The sequence below is a fragment of the Orcinus orca genome, chromosome 7 (assembly GCF_937001465.1).
Source record: "Orcinus orca chromosome 7, mOrcOrc1.1, whole genome shotgun sequence".
Lineage (NCBI taxonomy): Eukaryota > Metazoa > Chordata > Mammalia > Artiodactyla > Delphinidae > Orcinus > Orcinus orca.
The window spans coordinates 111,047,129-111,063,972 of NC_064565.1; the positions used below are offsets into that span (position 1 = coordinate 111,047,129).

The 16,844-nt window shown below is 42.1% G+C and overlaps 1 protein-coding gene across 2 annotated transcripts in view; it reads right to left on the reverse strand.

The window, feature by feature from the left end:
• DNER (delta/notch like EGF repeat containing) overlaps window positions 1–16,844 on the reverse strand; it is a 326,228-nt gene that overhangs the window by 119,510 nt on the left and 189,874 nt on the right. For both annotated transcript variants that reach the window (XM_004262614.4, XM_033426041.2), the window contains exon 6: window positions 5,424–5,577. In XM_004262614.4, coding sequence (XP_004262662.2) covers window positions 5,424–5,577 — 154 coding nt within the window. The remainder of the gene's footprint in view (window positions 1–5,423; window positions 5,578–16,844) is intronic.

Consider the following 16,844-nt stretch of genomic DNA (forward strand, 5'->3'; position numbering starts at 1 on the left):
CAGGAAAGGAGTGTAATAAAATGACCAAGAACATGGGCTTGGGAGCCCAGCGGAGGCCCTGGGTTCAAACCTCAGCCCCAACAGTTATGGGCACGTGCACCTGGCACGGCGGAGACCATGAGAATGTTCGCCACACCGACTCCTCTTCCCAGGCAAAACCTCTAGGGACCAAGGGACCAAATTCTGGCAAACGGCATGTGGCGGAAGTGACATAACGACACGTCCAGGCACTCGTCTCAGAGCATCACACAAGACCCTCCAGATCCCTGAGTTACCACCTGGAGGCCAAGTGCCTTCATCCAACTACGACACAGCAGAAACTTAACCTCTGCTTGGAAGCCACTGAGATTTGGGGATTGGTGTGTGACGACAGTCGAGCGTCCCTCTAATATTCTTGGCCAAGTTACAAAATCCCCTGTGCCTCAGATTTCTCATCTACGAAAATGGTATAATTAAGAGTGTTTAACTGGGAGACTGTTCTAAAGCGCAGCCTTGGAAGGCACTTAGCACAGCCCTGGCACGTGGTTACACTGAATAAACACTAGCTGTTAGCGTGTGCACGCGTCTGTGTGTACGTGTGCATGTGTGTGTGTACTACAGTAAAAAGCAGGTGGAGAGGGACTTCCCTGACAGTCCAGTGGTTTAGGACCCCGGGCTTCCACTGCAGGGGGTGCGGGTTCGATCCCTGGTCTGGGAACTAAGATCCCACATGCTGTGGAGTGCAGCCAAAGAAAAAAAATGTTAAGAAGAAAAAAAAAAGCAGATGGAGAGAGAGAGCTAGATGCTCTATAAAAGGGGAAAAAAGGGCTGTTCCCACAGGATGTGGGAACTGATAAAGTAGAAACCGGCCTAAGAGAACTGCAGGAACAAGTCAGGAGGTAGCTGAGCAAAGAGACAGTTAGGTACCAGATTTCCTAGATCTCTTCCACCTCTGCGTGGGATGTCCTAGAGCATGAGGAAAAATGGAGGCTATGGGGGAAGGAATCCCACAGCCCCAGTTCCAGGAAAGGCCAGTGAAGTTGCTACTGGAAGTCAGAGAGACCCTGATAGAAACAGGATGGCTGAGAGACCCCAGCCGATGTGAGGTCACCTTTGGATAAGGTAGAAGGTGAGAGAGATGAAGACAGAGCTACAGATTCAAGGAGAGCAGAAAAGATTTTAAATAGCTGCTGTGGTTCTCTAGCTGCTTTACATTTCTATTAAACAAGAAAGAATTTCTTTTATGTGCTAGGGTTTTCTCACAGATGCACAACTGTATGCAAACTCTATGCCATTCAAGAACCAGAAAACAGCATGATGTAAATGTCAGCGGAGATTATGTAAAGTTGTTTAAACTGTGACCAGTATACAAAGGTATGTATCTCTAAAATGAAACTGTATGTTATTTCATGAAAACTGGATAGATTTAAACCTGTAATATTCAGGAAATTGAAGAACAACTGTTAGAAAGTCGTTTATTAAAACAATAGCAACTTACAAATGTGGTGTTATAGTTTTGTTGTTTTAATAGAAGAAATAAAAGATGATCACTTTGTAAATCAAGATCTGTTTGCCGTATCTCAGCTTCCAGCACCATTCTAATGAACTTACTGGAAATCACCAAACTGTCCCTGAGTCTAATTATCAAAATCCAATTCTTAGAGTGCAACTCTCTGTTCCTGAAGCTAACTGAAAGCCAAAGTACTATTTTTATTGTTACTGTTGTTATTAGAAGAACCAAGGAGAATGCTGTATGTCTATATGTGCCACCTGGAGACACCCAGAAAAAGCCATGAGGTGCTATCCACGTGGAGGATATTAAATCATCTTAGATGACAGAGGTGAAATTCTTCTCCCCACTAATAAGCAAAAAGTAATTTACAGTGCTTCTGGAAATTTCAAATCAATGGTTAAACACTGACAGTGCAGAAATGCCTAAAATGAGAGTAAGCACAGTTAAAAATGTATAAAGTTGGGCTTCCCTGGTGGCGCAGTGGTTGAGAGTCCGCATGCCGATGCAGGGGACATGGGTTCGTGCCCCGGTCTGGGAAGATCCCACACGCCGCGGAGCGGCTGGGCCCGTGAGCCATGGCCACTGAGCCTGCGCGTCCGGAGCCTGTGCTCCGCAACGGGAGAGGCCGCAACAGTGAGAGGCCCGCGTACCGCAAAAAAAAAAAAAAAAAAAAAAAAATGTATAAAGTATCCAGTCATTCCAAATTCCAGCAGCAGCTTTCTAGGGAAGGGGGCACAGTGTAAAGGTTTCATATACTATGTACTTATATAAATGGAGTATCTCTGAAGAAGAAAAATAAAGTTAGAGTAAAAGATAAAATATCCCAATTTCAAACCATAGATACAAAAATCAAATTCATATTAATTAAATACTTTGCTGAAAATCAAACATTCCAAATGCCTGGTAGAAAATATACTTGAATATCTTTTAGATCTTTAGGAAGGAAAATATTTTCTTAAAGAGGACATAAAATGGGGCTTCCCTGGTGGCGCAGTGGTTGAGAGTCCGCCTGCTGATGCAGGGGACACAGGTTCGTGCCCCGGTCCGGGAAGATCCCACATGCCGCGGAGCGCCTGGGCCCGTGAGCCATGGCTGCTGAGCCTGTGCGTCCGGAGCCTGTGCTCCGCGACGGGAGAGGCCACAACAGTGAGAGGCCCGCGTACCGCAAAAAAACAAAACAAACAAACAAAAAAAACCATGTAAATACTAAGATCATATAAAGAGGAAAACAAAGGGCGGATCAACTCAAGATTCAGGGTGACTGTTGGCTCTGGATGGGGAAGGGACACTGAGGGATGGGCTGATGAGGAGGCTATATGGTTAGTCATCAGGTTGAACTTCCGGTTTTGGTGGTGTCTCCACCAGTGATTACTGCATATTAAAATAGCTAAGTGAATATAGAAAAGCACGCTATGGACAAGATGAGAGAGTATCACAAACCAGGCATTATGGTCATTCCAATTCTATGCACCTGAGTTCCGTTAAAACTAGAGAAATCTCCTCTGAGAACAGACCTGAATAAAATATCAAACAAATCATTTCAGTCCTAACAGTGACGAGCTCCACTACCAGCCCTGATTGAGGCTATTTAGAGAAGGATCTTTATTCGTCCTAGCATCACTTATAAGAGAGAAATAAAACTGAAACTCTCTTAAAGACCCATCCATAGAGGAGTGGTTTAAAACATCAGGCCACGTTCATACTCGTTCATTAATCCATCTCATCAGCACATTGTCTGAGCGTCCCGGGTTCATCAGACACGGGGCGACACAATGGTGAACGGAACTGACTCAGGTCCTGCTCTCACAGGGTTGACTCTGGGGGGGAAGACAGGCAGGAATCAAAGAATCACACGTGTACACATCCACTGCAAACAGATGAGGGCTGAGAAGGAAAGGAACGCCCAGCTATGAAAGAGGAAAAAGGAAGGAGACCTAGACTGAAGCATTCAGCTGAGACGTCCCAAGGAAAGGGGGCATTTAACAAGGTCCAAAATAGAAACCAGGCGAAAGGGAGGCAGCAGAGAGAGCTGTCCGGGCACAGAGACGGGGAGGTGGTCCTGCAGCAGCTCATGCAGGCAGGGAGATGAAAGGCCAAGGTAGCTGGTCCCAGAGCAAGGTGAGCAGTGGGGTGAGATGGGGCTGGAAAGGTGAGTGAGCAACAGATCACGGAGGAGAAAGAGGATGAGGATTCTGGTCTTTATCTCAAGAGCGATGGGAAGAAGGGGATTAAATGGGAAAGCAACTACATCAGATCGGCACTGGAAAATAATCACTGAGGAGAATGGACAGTCTGGGGGCATTGACATAATGAAAGCCAGGGCTCACTTTGGCGTGATCACTCTGGTTCCAGGGCACAGCACAGTCAAGAGGAGACAGAGAAAGAGTGAGAGGTTATCTCAGTTACACAGACAAGGGGCAAAGGCAGCTAGCCTGGGAGCAGTGGCAGTGGGGCTGCAGAGAAGGGGGGGGATTTGCAAAGTCTTTTGGTGGTAAGATGGAGAACACTTGGAGGCAGAAAGGACAGAGGGTGGGGGTCACTTAGGGTGACCTGTAGATGTCTGGCTTGTAGAAATAGATGGAACACCAGAAGCTGAGCTGTGTGGAGCTGGGGATGTGATGAACTCAGTTTTGGAATGACTGGGCTTAAGGTGGCCTGGAACATCTGAATGGAGATGGCAAGTAGGCAGTAGTCTCACCTGGAGATACAAATTTAGGAGATGTGCTACGTAATTGTTAAAATGAATAAGGTAGCGCCATATGTACTGACACGGAAAGATATGTATGATCTACTGGTAAATATACACTGAAAAAAGTAAGTTGTAGAGCCATGTGTATACTATAATCACTTTTTTTAAATATATAGAAAAATACTTAATCATCTGATCTGCATGGGAAATACACACACACACGCATACACACACTGGTCTGGAAAAAATATATCAAACTATTAACCTACCCTTATTATAGAGTTTGGGCTGGGATGGATGAGTGAAGGACTTTCACTTTTTTGTTTATGAATTTCTGCATGGATGGGCCTTGCTTCTTACAATGAGCACTTAATCACCCCAACTCCCACTTCACTCCATCCCCAGCTCCTACATCACCCTGAATCCCTGCCCAGTGGCAGATGTTGGCAACAGGCTGAGATGGAAAAAGAAAGATGATGCCAGTTTTCCATGATATTGATAATAAAAAAGGAGTAATTTGGTGTTTGCTTTTAAGCTGCATCAAAACAGCTGTATCAAAATGTTCACCAATAAAACACCACTCCTGCTCCTTGAGGGTTTATAACCGAGTTGGCTGAGCAGTAAGTCAGTAAGATGACTGCGAGAGAATAGAAGTCTGTTGTCCTCTGCCCTCTCCTAAGAGGCACGCTTTGTGCTCCGAGGATCTGAAAGTCTCATGTAAGATCAATGAATCCCCCATACTAACCAAGGAATATTAAAGACTTGCCCCATTGTGCAGGACGGTGTTCCAAGAACTTGGAATAATGAACACACATGAACACAAGGAAATGAACACAAATGAGAGGATTGGGTGGCATCACCTAACACCCTGCATAGTTTAGCCTAAATTCTTCTTAAGTTACTTAGCATAATCACTCAGCACAGCGCCAGTCCACACTCAGTACATATTTGCAGAATTGTCTTTGAAACATCCAGGCCTCTATTTGACCAGGAATATCATTAGTCCAGAATGAAAATGGTGGAATGCTAAGACAGAAGCATATCAACATGAGAAAGCCAGCCAAAGAACATGGTGTTTATCCCCATAGGAACTTCCTTCCTCCATTCCCATCAGCATGGGCTGATGGAACCAAATGAGACCTTAAAGTCACCTGTCCAACGATGTATGCTTAACCATCCTTAATTAATAAGTGTCTATTCTACAGAGAGACACACAGCAACTATTAACTATGGAAACCTTACCAGCAAGGCAAACACAGGTAAAGTTGCCCCCATCTTGCTTTTCAATCGCATCAACACAGCTTGCATTGTTCTGGCAGGGTTTCCTCTGGCAGGCGTCAAATTCTTCACAGAAAGTACCCGTGTACTGATCATCACAGTTACACGAAAAAGTTGCCTAAAACACAAACATATGGTGTATGTTACTTGAGTCCCCTAAAATGTGTGCGTTGACTGTGAAACTCAAAGTTCAAACGTACCACGTATTTTTATAATTATACCAACACTAAGTATTTTAATCGTATCACTTATATCATGATCTGATTAAAATCATAGCTTTAAAAAAGTCTATTTCTTTACAGTTTAATTTCAAACATGTTTTTTATTGATATGCATCGCAATGGTTTTCAACCTTCCTAAACCATAAATGGAAAGAATAATTATTTTAAGCAAAAAATAAAGTTTTGTTGACCTGACATGGAAATGAGAATTATGCCAAGCAGATATATTGAGCTACAGTCATTAAATTAGATGTCACTCCAAATGAAATCCTTCAGCAGAGATAGTGCCTGCGACAAAAGCATCATGAAATGTGGCACGGGGCCCACCCTTCCAGATCACTGAGAGAATTTACCAAACCACGCTGTAAATGAGGCTCAGTGTGCAGCCACGCAGGTGACCTGAGTGTAAGGGAAAATAAAAAGGACTTTTGTTTGGTTTGTTATACTGGTAAAAGACCATAACTCAGACCCAGAGAACTGCATTTGACTGGAAGCTTCATTTCTGAGGCAGTTGTAAAATCCAAATAAAACTGAGCCTTCCTGCTCTCGTCCTAATGCTGGCCCGAGGGTGGTGATGCATCTAAAAAAACCACAGATCCGGCTCCAAAGCCTTGTGTAGATGTGACTGCAGATTCTCATGAAGAATGGAGAGGAGGAAGCAAAGGAGAATGGCATAAATAAAACTTACTGCATAAAAACAAAACAGACCAAAGCACCCTTGCCAGCTCTCCCCAAGCCCCACACATCAGGCAGGTGTTTCAAAGCCCCGCCCACAGCCTCTCCCAGCCCTGCCTACCTCCCTCCCTCTGGAGGCGGTGGGGGACCCAGCCCCCTGCGCTTGATCTTACAGAGACTCTCTGGGCTCCTCCAGGTATTGTTAGCTCAGGATCCCACCCTGTACCCACCCGCCCCCACCAAGCACTACATAACATCTTTTCTCTTAAAAAACAAAAGGGTTGTCTTCTTCTCTTTAATTTTTTTTGTCTCTTAATCAAGTTTTATACTTCTTGTCCATTTCTTGATTAATTTACTCCTGAATATTTAGATTTCTTTGTAGCTATTGCTAATGAGATCCTTTCCTCGCCTCTTTCTTGGAATACCCATGATACTTGCTAGCGATTATTACTGACATGTAAAGTGATAACGTTGTGTTACCTGTCATCACCCTGGGCTCTCATTACAGGTCAGAGGTTTTAGTTGATTCTCTTGAGTTATTCGGATAAAACGAGCCCCCCCGCAAAAAACAAAGGGAACATCAATTGCAAATCATGATAATGTCACCTTCTCTTCTCTAGTCCTCATGGTTACACTGGTGGCACATCCAGAATAATTTTGATTTCAAAGGGAGGTTTGTAGAATTGATCACTAAGTAGAATGCTTGGAACAATGATCAAATTTTATCAAATGCCATTTTAGCTTCTATTTTTAAAAATTATCTTTTTTATCTCTAACCTATCAGTATGTGAATTGAATGTTTAAATTCCCTACTATTGACTCCTTACATTCCTGGAAGGAAAACCCACAGAGGTCATTAGGTAAAATTGTTTTATGGCTGCATTCTATTTGTAGTTATATTTCTATGGCTTCCATCTAACTTGCCCTAACCCACAGACTCCTTTTCTAAGAAAAGCTGTCCCTTGCATGGTGAGATCATAGTTTACACCATAAGAGGATGCCCCTTGTCACAAGCGACTAAACCAGGAGTGGATGGAACTCTGACCTCAGCAACCAACCAAGAAGCCAGACAGTCAAACATGATATTTAGCTCAACCAAAAGAGCCAGATTTTATGTAGGTGTCTTTCTTTTGTTAGTTGAAGTTGTAGCTGTTGTTAAGGGAATAGGACACATCCTTATAAACTGCATAATCAAGTCCTCTTTGGTTTAAGGACACACTCATCAATTATATCTTAGAAACTAGAACAACTGGAATAAAAGCAATGGCTTTTTCTACTTAAGTTAGAGGTAAATTTTCTGCCTTCTGTTTCTATCATCTCATACCTCCTTGTGGCAAACGGAAGTTCCCTCTGCATTCTAGCAATTGTTGACTTCTTATCTGTTTTTTTCTTGATGCAGTGAGTTTTTTCCCCTTTTGTGTGTTTGTATAGACTTTGTAGTTGAAAGCTGGGAAAAGCTCATTAAGGCCTATTAGAAAGGCAGCCTTGTAATTAGGAAACTCCTTTTCTGTCTTCTACCTAAATAGATGCTTCTCCAAAGAAGACATACAGATGGCCAATAGGCAAATGAAAAAGATGTTCAACATCGCTAATTATTAGAGAAATGCAAATCAAAGTTACAGTGAAGTATTATATTGCTCTGGTCAGAATGGCCATCATTAAAAAGTCTACAAATAACAAATGCTGGAGAGGATGTGGAGAAAAGGAAACCCTCCTACACTGTTGGTGGGAATGTACATTGGTGCAGCCACTATGGAAAACAGTATGGAGGTTCCTCAAAAAACTAAAAATAGAGTTGTCATAGGATACAGCAATCCCATTCCTGGGCATATATCCGTAGAAAACTCTAATTTTAAAAGATAATGCACCCCAATGTTCAGGGCAGCACTATTTACAATAGCCAAGACATGGAAGCAACTTAAATGTCCATCAACAGATGAATAAAGAAGATGTGGTACATATATACAATGGAAAATTACTCAGCCATAAAAAAGAACAAAATAATGTCATTGCAGCAACATGGATGGACCTAGAGTGAAGTAAGCCAGAAGAAGAAAGACAACTACCATATGATATCACTTATATGTGAAATCTAAAATACGATACAAGCAAACTTATTTACCAAACAGAAACAGACTCACAGACATAGAAAACACACTTATGGTCACCAAAGGGAAAAGGGGGTGGGGAAGGGATAAATTAAGAGTTTGAGATTAGCAGATACAAACTACTATATATAAACAAGGGCCTACTGTATAGCACAGGGAAGTATATTCAATGTCTTATAATAAACCATAATGGAAAAGAATATGAAAAAAATATTCATATACATATATGTTTAACTGAATCACTGCTGTACACCAGAACACAACATTGTAACTCAACTATACTTCAATGAATAAATAAAAATTAAAAAATAGATCTCTCTTCTAAGGAAAATCTTGTCCTTGCTCAAATGGACAACAGTGCACAACGCTGATATTTGCAAGAGGCTGTCTGGAGCCCCTTGTGCATCTGCAGAGCTGTGATCGCCTTTGAACATAAAAACTGTGCATACCCAGCAGGCACAATTCCAAACCGGGCCTCAGCGTCATAGTAAATTACTCCATGTGACTATTTCTGGCAGCTGTCCACTAAAAATCACTTGGTTTGTATCCAGTCATTCCATTTTTCAGATAAATTTCTCTGGTCATTTGGGGGATACATTTTGCATATAATTCATCTGGCAAGTTCCATGGAAAATATGTTACTTGTGAAAATAAATTATTAAACGCCCCAAATCAAATGTCTTTCAGTTAGCACTGATTGAATTTTTATATATATATATATATATATATATATATATATATATATATATACACTTTCTTTTTAAATTGAAGTGTAGTTGAATGAATTGAAAGATAAAACGAAAGCCGCACATTTTGTTTTAAGAAGGAAGCTTGAAAGAAACCTTAAGAAAATGTTGCAACAATTGCTTTTGACCAAGCAAAGAACTGAATTGATTCTAAAACTTTGATGAATGAGGAAGAAGATTAACAAATGTTTACATACTCTTGACCATAAAATTTTAGTTAAATCTTTGCGTATTATGTGTCACGCTGTCCATAGAGTTAGATTTCTTCCAAAGTCTACTTTCTAAGAATGAAGAGCTTTCCTATAATATTAAAAGGATGTTTAAATAGCTTCAAGACTTTGACTTGTAAGGGGCCATAAATATTTATTAGGAAACTATGTTTTTAGCGTATTTATTGTAAAAACAAAAAAAACCTGTGTTTGATCACTGATGTATAAACTATTCTATCAACCTTGAGTTTAACCCACTGACTATGATAGCAGTAACCTACGCCCAACTGAGTTAACTGGCGTAAGAGACAAAATGGACTTAGTTAAAATTAGTAGCATAGCTAAGTTACAGAGAGGGACTTCCTTGCAAAATTATTATATATTTATAGGTAAAAATATTTTTTCAAGTAAAATGAAAAATGACCCTCAGAGATTAATTTTAAAAACCAATGCAGAATCTGTTTTTCTCAATAGCTTGAAGTCAAATATTCCATTCGCACAGTAATGAAACTTTCTCACACAGCGGTAGGAAGCTTACTTTGAAAAGTTCTAGCTTAAAAAAATTGCAGTCATACCTGCGTTCACTTATTCACCCATATATATTGAGCACTTAGGAAGAGCCAGGCACTGTTCTGGGGACGCAAAAGTGAACAAGACTCTCTCGTGGAGATTATATTCTAGTGGGAGTGACTGACAAAATGATTAATAATAAATTCGGTGATAAATGCTGTGGGGAAAATTAAGCAGGGAAGGGGAAGAGAAGGGTCCTATAAGAAACATCCCTTTAATATCTACTACTGCGTTTACCATGAGGACGTTGGCAAGAGCGCATATGCCATACATCATTTTCTACCTCATTTATAAATTCCTTCCCAAGAAAATCCACTCATTTAAAAGTGTTACTAGTCATAAGAACTGACGTTTTGTCCTCATGAATGATGGAGATTATGTGGCTGCTCATTTTTTTTTTCCTTTTTGATGTGGCTGCCATACACTCAGAGTCTACTAGAAGTTCAGTTTTAACAACACTCTAGGGCTCTGTGACCTATATGACTGTTTCCGCTTTCCAACTAGGATATCACTTTTTAATTTATATTTTCTCTGACTCTAACTTATTTTCTTGTATTTTTATATTTCAATACTTTACAAAATAAAGAGCCAAATTTCTGAACAAATAAATCTAAATTCCCCCGCATGGCACACAGGTCATTGGCAACCTGGTCCCAGCTTACTTTTTCTGTCTCATCCTCTGCAATTTTCACCTCTCAGTAAAGCCTACTTGTCATGAACAAATCATCCCAGAGACAGAAGGGTTTTTCATTGTTGTTGTTTTTTGGCTGTGCTGGGTCTTCATTGCTGTGCGCGGGCTTTACTCTAGTTGCGGCGAGTGAGGGCTACTCTTCGTTGCAGTGTGTGAGCTTCTCACTGCGGTGGTTTCTCTCGTTGCAGAGCCCAGGCTCTACGCACACAGGCTTCAGTAGTTGTGGCACATGGGCTCAGTAGTTGTGGCTTGCAGGCTCTAGAGCACAGGCTCAGTAGTTGTGGCACATGGGCTTAGTTGCTCCGCAGCATGTGGGATCTTCCCGGACCAGGGATTGAACCCGTGTCCCCTGCATTGGCAGGAGGACTCTTAATCACTGAGCCACCAGGGAAGACCAGAGAGAGAAGCTTTTTGAGGAGCTTTATTTTTCTCTTTCAGAGTCAGAATTTAGCAATTCTTGTTTACTTTCTCCCTTAAACAAAGTATACAGAAAATATACATCTCTTTTTGGTGTCCCAGTGACATCAGTGAACATAAAAAACTCAGCCAACTAGACACTGAAGCTCATTGTTTATAGAGCTTGCTCACATTGAATTATCTCTTTAATCTTCACCACATCTGTCAGGTGGGTATTCCCAGATCCATTTTAGGAGTTGAGAACAGACTCAACAGAGAGGTCAGATAAATTGTTTAAGGTGTCCCAGTTGGCAAGTGTAAGGTCAAGGCTTAAAACAATATCATCCAATTCCAAGTCCTTTTCCACTCACAGCTGCATATCATCCTATCATCACCGTGATGATCTATGGGTACCATAGACCCATGTGGGGACGTCCTTCACCCTTACTCTAAAATGACCCCCAATGATAGTAGTATTTTATTTCCAGCTCCAGATATCTGTAGTTTTTCCACCTCCTCCCTTGCTGTCTGGCTGTCTTCCCTACCAGCATCTTGACTGTTCTTTGGGTTCACTGATCCTAATTTCCTTCAGCCTTAAGAAAAATACCAACTCTATTCAAATAATGTGTGAAAATAGAGTAAAAACCTCCTTCCTGGGGGTTGAATGCATCTCTTGTACATAAAGTGCCTAATCACTCATGGACAGACTTGGAAACTTTGGGCCGATTCTTCACCAGAATTGGAGGTCCTTGATGTCTGCATACACACTAGACATTTGAGTGTTCACTGAATAAAGCTGACTTTACAGTCTGCTCCTTAAAGCAGACTGCATGAGAGTTCTGTGCAGGGTAAGGGTCCTCGTCTCCTACTTCCCTGTCTATCTCTGATGATCTTGTTATTTATTAGAATCAGAGCCACTTATACATTCTTCATCCACATCTTCATGCTAAAGGGGATGCTGGAACAAGCATTAGGAGGACAATTCCAAACCAAAACCTCTGAAAATGGAAAGGAGATGATTTAAGCCACTCCCACCTAACAGACCCGCAAAGCCAACTTCAACTTCCATCACGGATCAGCCTGATTCCAAACAGCATCTGGGCGATTCATAGTTAAATGTCTGAACATCTGCGAGGTCAAAATTCTAGCTAATGAGTCGATAATTGCTGAAACTAGGCGATGCAGACATGGTAGTTTGCCAAATGACTCTCTCTACTTTTATGCATGTAGAAATTTCCCATAATAAAAAATGCGCTGTTTTTATTTTAAGAGTCTGGCTAAATCCCAGGAAAGGAAAGATAAAACTTTGAAACATTAGAATCACATTTCAGCATCCTGTGTCCAGCTCCTCCCTGCGGGATGTGCTATTGCATTTACTGCAGGGACGTTGTGGAGAACATTGTGTGCACATCACCGCGTCCCCGTACATGAAGTCCCACTCCAGAAATTCATTTCACGTCCGAGTGCCAGGAAAAGCTCTGCTTGCCCTAAGGGACTGACGTGTCTTCTGCTGTGGACAATATGAATCACATAACTGAGCATATTCCCCTCTGAACAGTCCAGTTATCTTGAAGAGAAGGCTCCACCATTCCTAGGCCAAAGGAAGGTGTGGCCACCTCTCCGCTTGCCCAGCATGCCAGGGTCATGAGCAGGGCACAGCCAGCCCAGGCCACAGCTGGGAGAGAATTCCTGCTTACAGAGCCTACGGGGAAACACTCGGAAGACCTCTCTAAACTAGGAGTCCACACACGGCAGGGTCAAGAAGTAGAGCCTGTTTCCTAACGTTGCAAAGCTCTGGAATCGTTTTGCTCCCGGTTAACGGAGCGGCAATTGTCCGTGAAGATGATCCCCCCAGTAAGGGCTTTCTGTAGCCCCCTGACAGAGTGCTTATACTGCTCTACGAGGACTTCAGGGAAGGAAGGCAATGAATCCTGTCTAACTCATGAAACAATGAAGCATTAGTCAGATTCTAACCTGAGCTGTCCCATCATGCCAACTGCATTGACCTTGAATCTGTGGAGATGGAGGCCACAGAAGCCTCATCCTCGTCGTTCTAAGCCGAGAGCTTATGATTCCAGCTCTAGGGACCACAGCAGGTGGTCATTCAGGTCTGAAATTACATAGTTGACAAACACTAAAACCTTGATAAAAAGCAGTGACCATAGCGCACATCTTTATTTCCTTAAACACAGGTGGCCTGTAACTAAAGGGTCAGAAGATCAGTCCAGCAAGTTCTCTCAGACACGTAGAATTCAGCCTTTTACTAAGTCCAGATTTAGTATTTCAAGAGACAGAAAGGATTATTTTAACATAAAACTTAAGAGACTATCTGGGAATTCTATTTATGATGTAAAAGTCCTCATAAATGCCTCTTCCTGAGCCCAGGCCACACAAGAACACCTGGAGCCCAGCCACAGAGACACACTGTTGCCTCTCGTTGGGAACACAGTGAGCCGTCTCAAAGGAAAGCTCGTTATGAATTACATTTTTAAAATTCTTGTCCATTGGCTGGGTCTCCCTGTTCTATTATTCACATTTAATTTAAACAACATACTCTCATTGCTTATAGCTCATAATCTTATTTTCCCATTAGTCTTAGATATGCTATTGCTCTTCTATTTGGGTTCATTCATTTCAAATGTAGTAGCTTATTTTTTTCAAGTAAGCTTAGAAACATGCAGATCATCTAAACATTGAATGCAAGACGTGACATTCATGAATTCCTAGAAACCGTTTCTTTGGCTTAAACATTAAATTCTAAATGATAGAAACAATAATGAATGAGACAGCCACACTCTTTCCTTCCAAAAGACTTTGTAGTTTACTGGATTGCTCAAGGGTGAAGAAAGTAAATGTCTTTCAGGAAATTTTATAAAAACTTTCTTTCTAAAATTGGATGTATGGATTGGAGGAATGAAGATGTTCACAAGCAGTTTCCAACCTCATCCATGCAACTTAAGAACTTATGTGTTCTCAGCACTCTGAGTGTGGCTGGAATTAGGCATAAGATTTCCATGCAATCAGCCTCGATCTCCAGTTCACTCACATTTCTGTATTTATTTGCTGCAACATCCTAATCCACTAACAAAAGTAATATTTGACTTTAAAAAAAATGGATGTTGGGCTTCCCTGGTGGCGCAGTGGTTGAGAGTCCACCTGCCGATGCAGGGGACACAGGTTCGTGCCCCGGTCCGGGAAGATCCCACATGCCGCGGAGCGGCTGGGCCCGTGAGCCATGGCCGCTGGGTCTGCGCGTCCGGAGCCTGTGCTCTGCAACGGGAGAGGCCACAACAGTGAGAGGCCCGCGTACCGCAAAAAAAAAAAAAAAAAAAAAGGATGTCACTAAAAACTCATCTTCCCTGAAAAAAAATTAGCCTGATCCCACAAGTAAATGATATACCATTCTACTTTCTTATTTTAAAAATCAATTTAGCCTTCTAGTTATTTCCTTTGCTACATCAAAAGAAAATGATAAAGAAAAAGCTTTAATGAAATGGACATTTTGATGTATAAATTATTGATGAGAAGGATTCTTTGAAGAATAGAGATCCTTCCCAACGTCTTCTTCAAGTTCCCTCAGAAGGAAAACTCACTACGAATTATATTTTGAAATGTAAAGCTAAGATGATAAACCACTGATAGCTTTCTCCAAAGATGGAAAGCCAGTGGGGACATGGCAGGGGTCAAAACCATCATTTACTGAAGAAAGCCCCCGCCATATGCCAAGTACCGCGTAAGGATTCACTTAATCCTCCCAACAGTCTTGCAAGATCGGTATGATTTTTCTATTTCACCAATGAGGAAAGAGATTGGAGAATTTAAGCAGTTTGCTCAATGTCACACTGCTAGTCAGAGGCAGAGGGAGGCAGATTTGGTATCACTGTAAAGACATTTTTACAATTTAACATATTGAGAAATGCGAGAAATTAAATTACAAAGAACGAGGGGCAGAGCTCAAATGACATTCTGAGAAAGGGGATGAGGGCAGCGTTTATGCACCGAGTGGGAATCTGAAGGGGCTGACCTCCAAAGGCCTCTTCCGCTCTTAGATCTGATGGACCTGGGTTTCAGTCCCAAATAAGCCATAAATCCCCACTGTCCTCCACCAAGTGATTGCATGCCACACTGAGGTGCTAACAACCTCCTAGTGGGTTTCTTTCCTGTTCTCCCTATTAGGTTGCCAGGGATACCATAACAAAGTATCGAATACCACAGGCTGGGTGGCTTAAACAACAGAAATTTGGGGCTTCCCTGGTGGCGCAGTGGTTGAGAGTCCGCCTGATGATGCAGGGGACACGGGTTCGTGCCCCGGTCCGGGAAGATCCCACATGCCGCGGAGCGGCTGGGCCCGTGAGCCATGGCCGCTGAGCCTGCGTGTCCGGAGCCTGTGCTCCACAACGGAAGTGGCCACCGCAGTGAGAGGCCTGCGTACCGCCGAAAAAAAAAAAAAAGTGAACCCAGGAAATCTGATTCCAGGATCTCCCCTTTATGTAAAAGAAACTACGGTCAAAGTGAACCACGGACGACCATGTAGCTTAGTAAGAAAAAAATACTACATTGCCTGTTGAGATCCTATTCCTAGCTCTTCCATCTCTTTGACCTTGGGCAAGAAATTTACATTATTTATGACTTTGTTTCCTATTGGACCTCAGGTAATAATAGGAGAAAATGAAAGGAGATGTGCTATAACCAGAGATTCTTTTATTTATGTTGTTGGCTTTAAAATTTTAACTGTTGTAAGATCTACAATGATACAACAGATATTCAAGAACACCTATCCAATAACAAAGGAGTTCAGCACAGTCACTTACAGATAAAATGACTGCATCAGTGACACAGGAGGACTAAGTGGTTGACTGGTCCCTCTTCCCAGTTCCTGTTTGAGTCAGGTGATGAAAATCAGCAAATCAAATCACAAGCTAGATTCAGGGACCAGGATATATAAGTGGAGATTAGAAATTAGGCTTGGGTAAGATCATCAAAACCCTCAACCTCTTTTTTCCCATTCAGATTGCACTGGCCCTTTACAAATCCTGGAGACAGGGAAGGTGAGGTGCTCAAATGGATGTGGAGACCAGGCAGGAGGTGCACTTGCACCTACCTGGTCCAGGTAAAAGGTACAGCACCTGATCCCTATAGAGAACCCCCAGCTTCCTGCCCTGACTGTTCAAACATTCTGATTGCTCTGGGTCTATCCATAGATCATTCCTGAGTGACAGTTTTTGTTCTTTTGGGGATAACCCATAGAGTTCTCAAGACCTCTGTCACCATGTGACACTCTAGACCCCAAAATGGGGAGACAAACCTGAAGAACTCCACCTCATGGACACTCATTCAATGGCTTCTCTCCCAGAACATCTCTCTCGTGTGTGGCTTCTCTTTCTTCTTTCTTCCCTCCATCTTCCATCCCCGTTCCCTGTTTATCCTCATTCCCTTTGGGCTCCTTCACATACATGGTCTATTACATTCATGGGCCATGGCTAACCCAACATGCATCCCCAGTTCCTATCTTTAGCCAGTACGTGAGCCTTCCTCTGCACATTTATAACTTTAACCTATGTTTACTTTCCTCTTGGACCTAGAATTCTCCTTTGCCTTGGTCTTCAGATCTATTTTCCTCTTAATAGGTTATTTTACAGTTTACGTACTTTTGTGGATAGTCACAAAGCCAACCCAAAGAGAGAGACTGCAAATAGACAAGAAAGTAAACCACAGCAGAGCTGGTATAAAGGATCAGTTCAGCCTTCCTTATGGAGGGTGAATGCAATT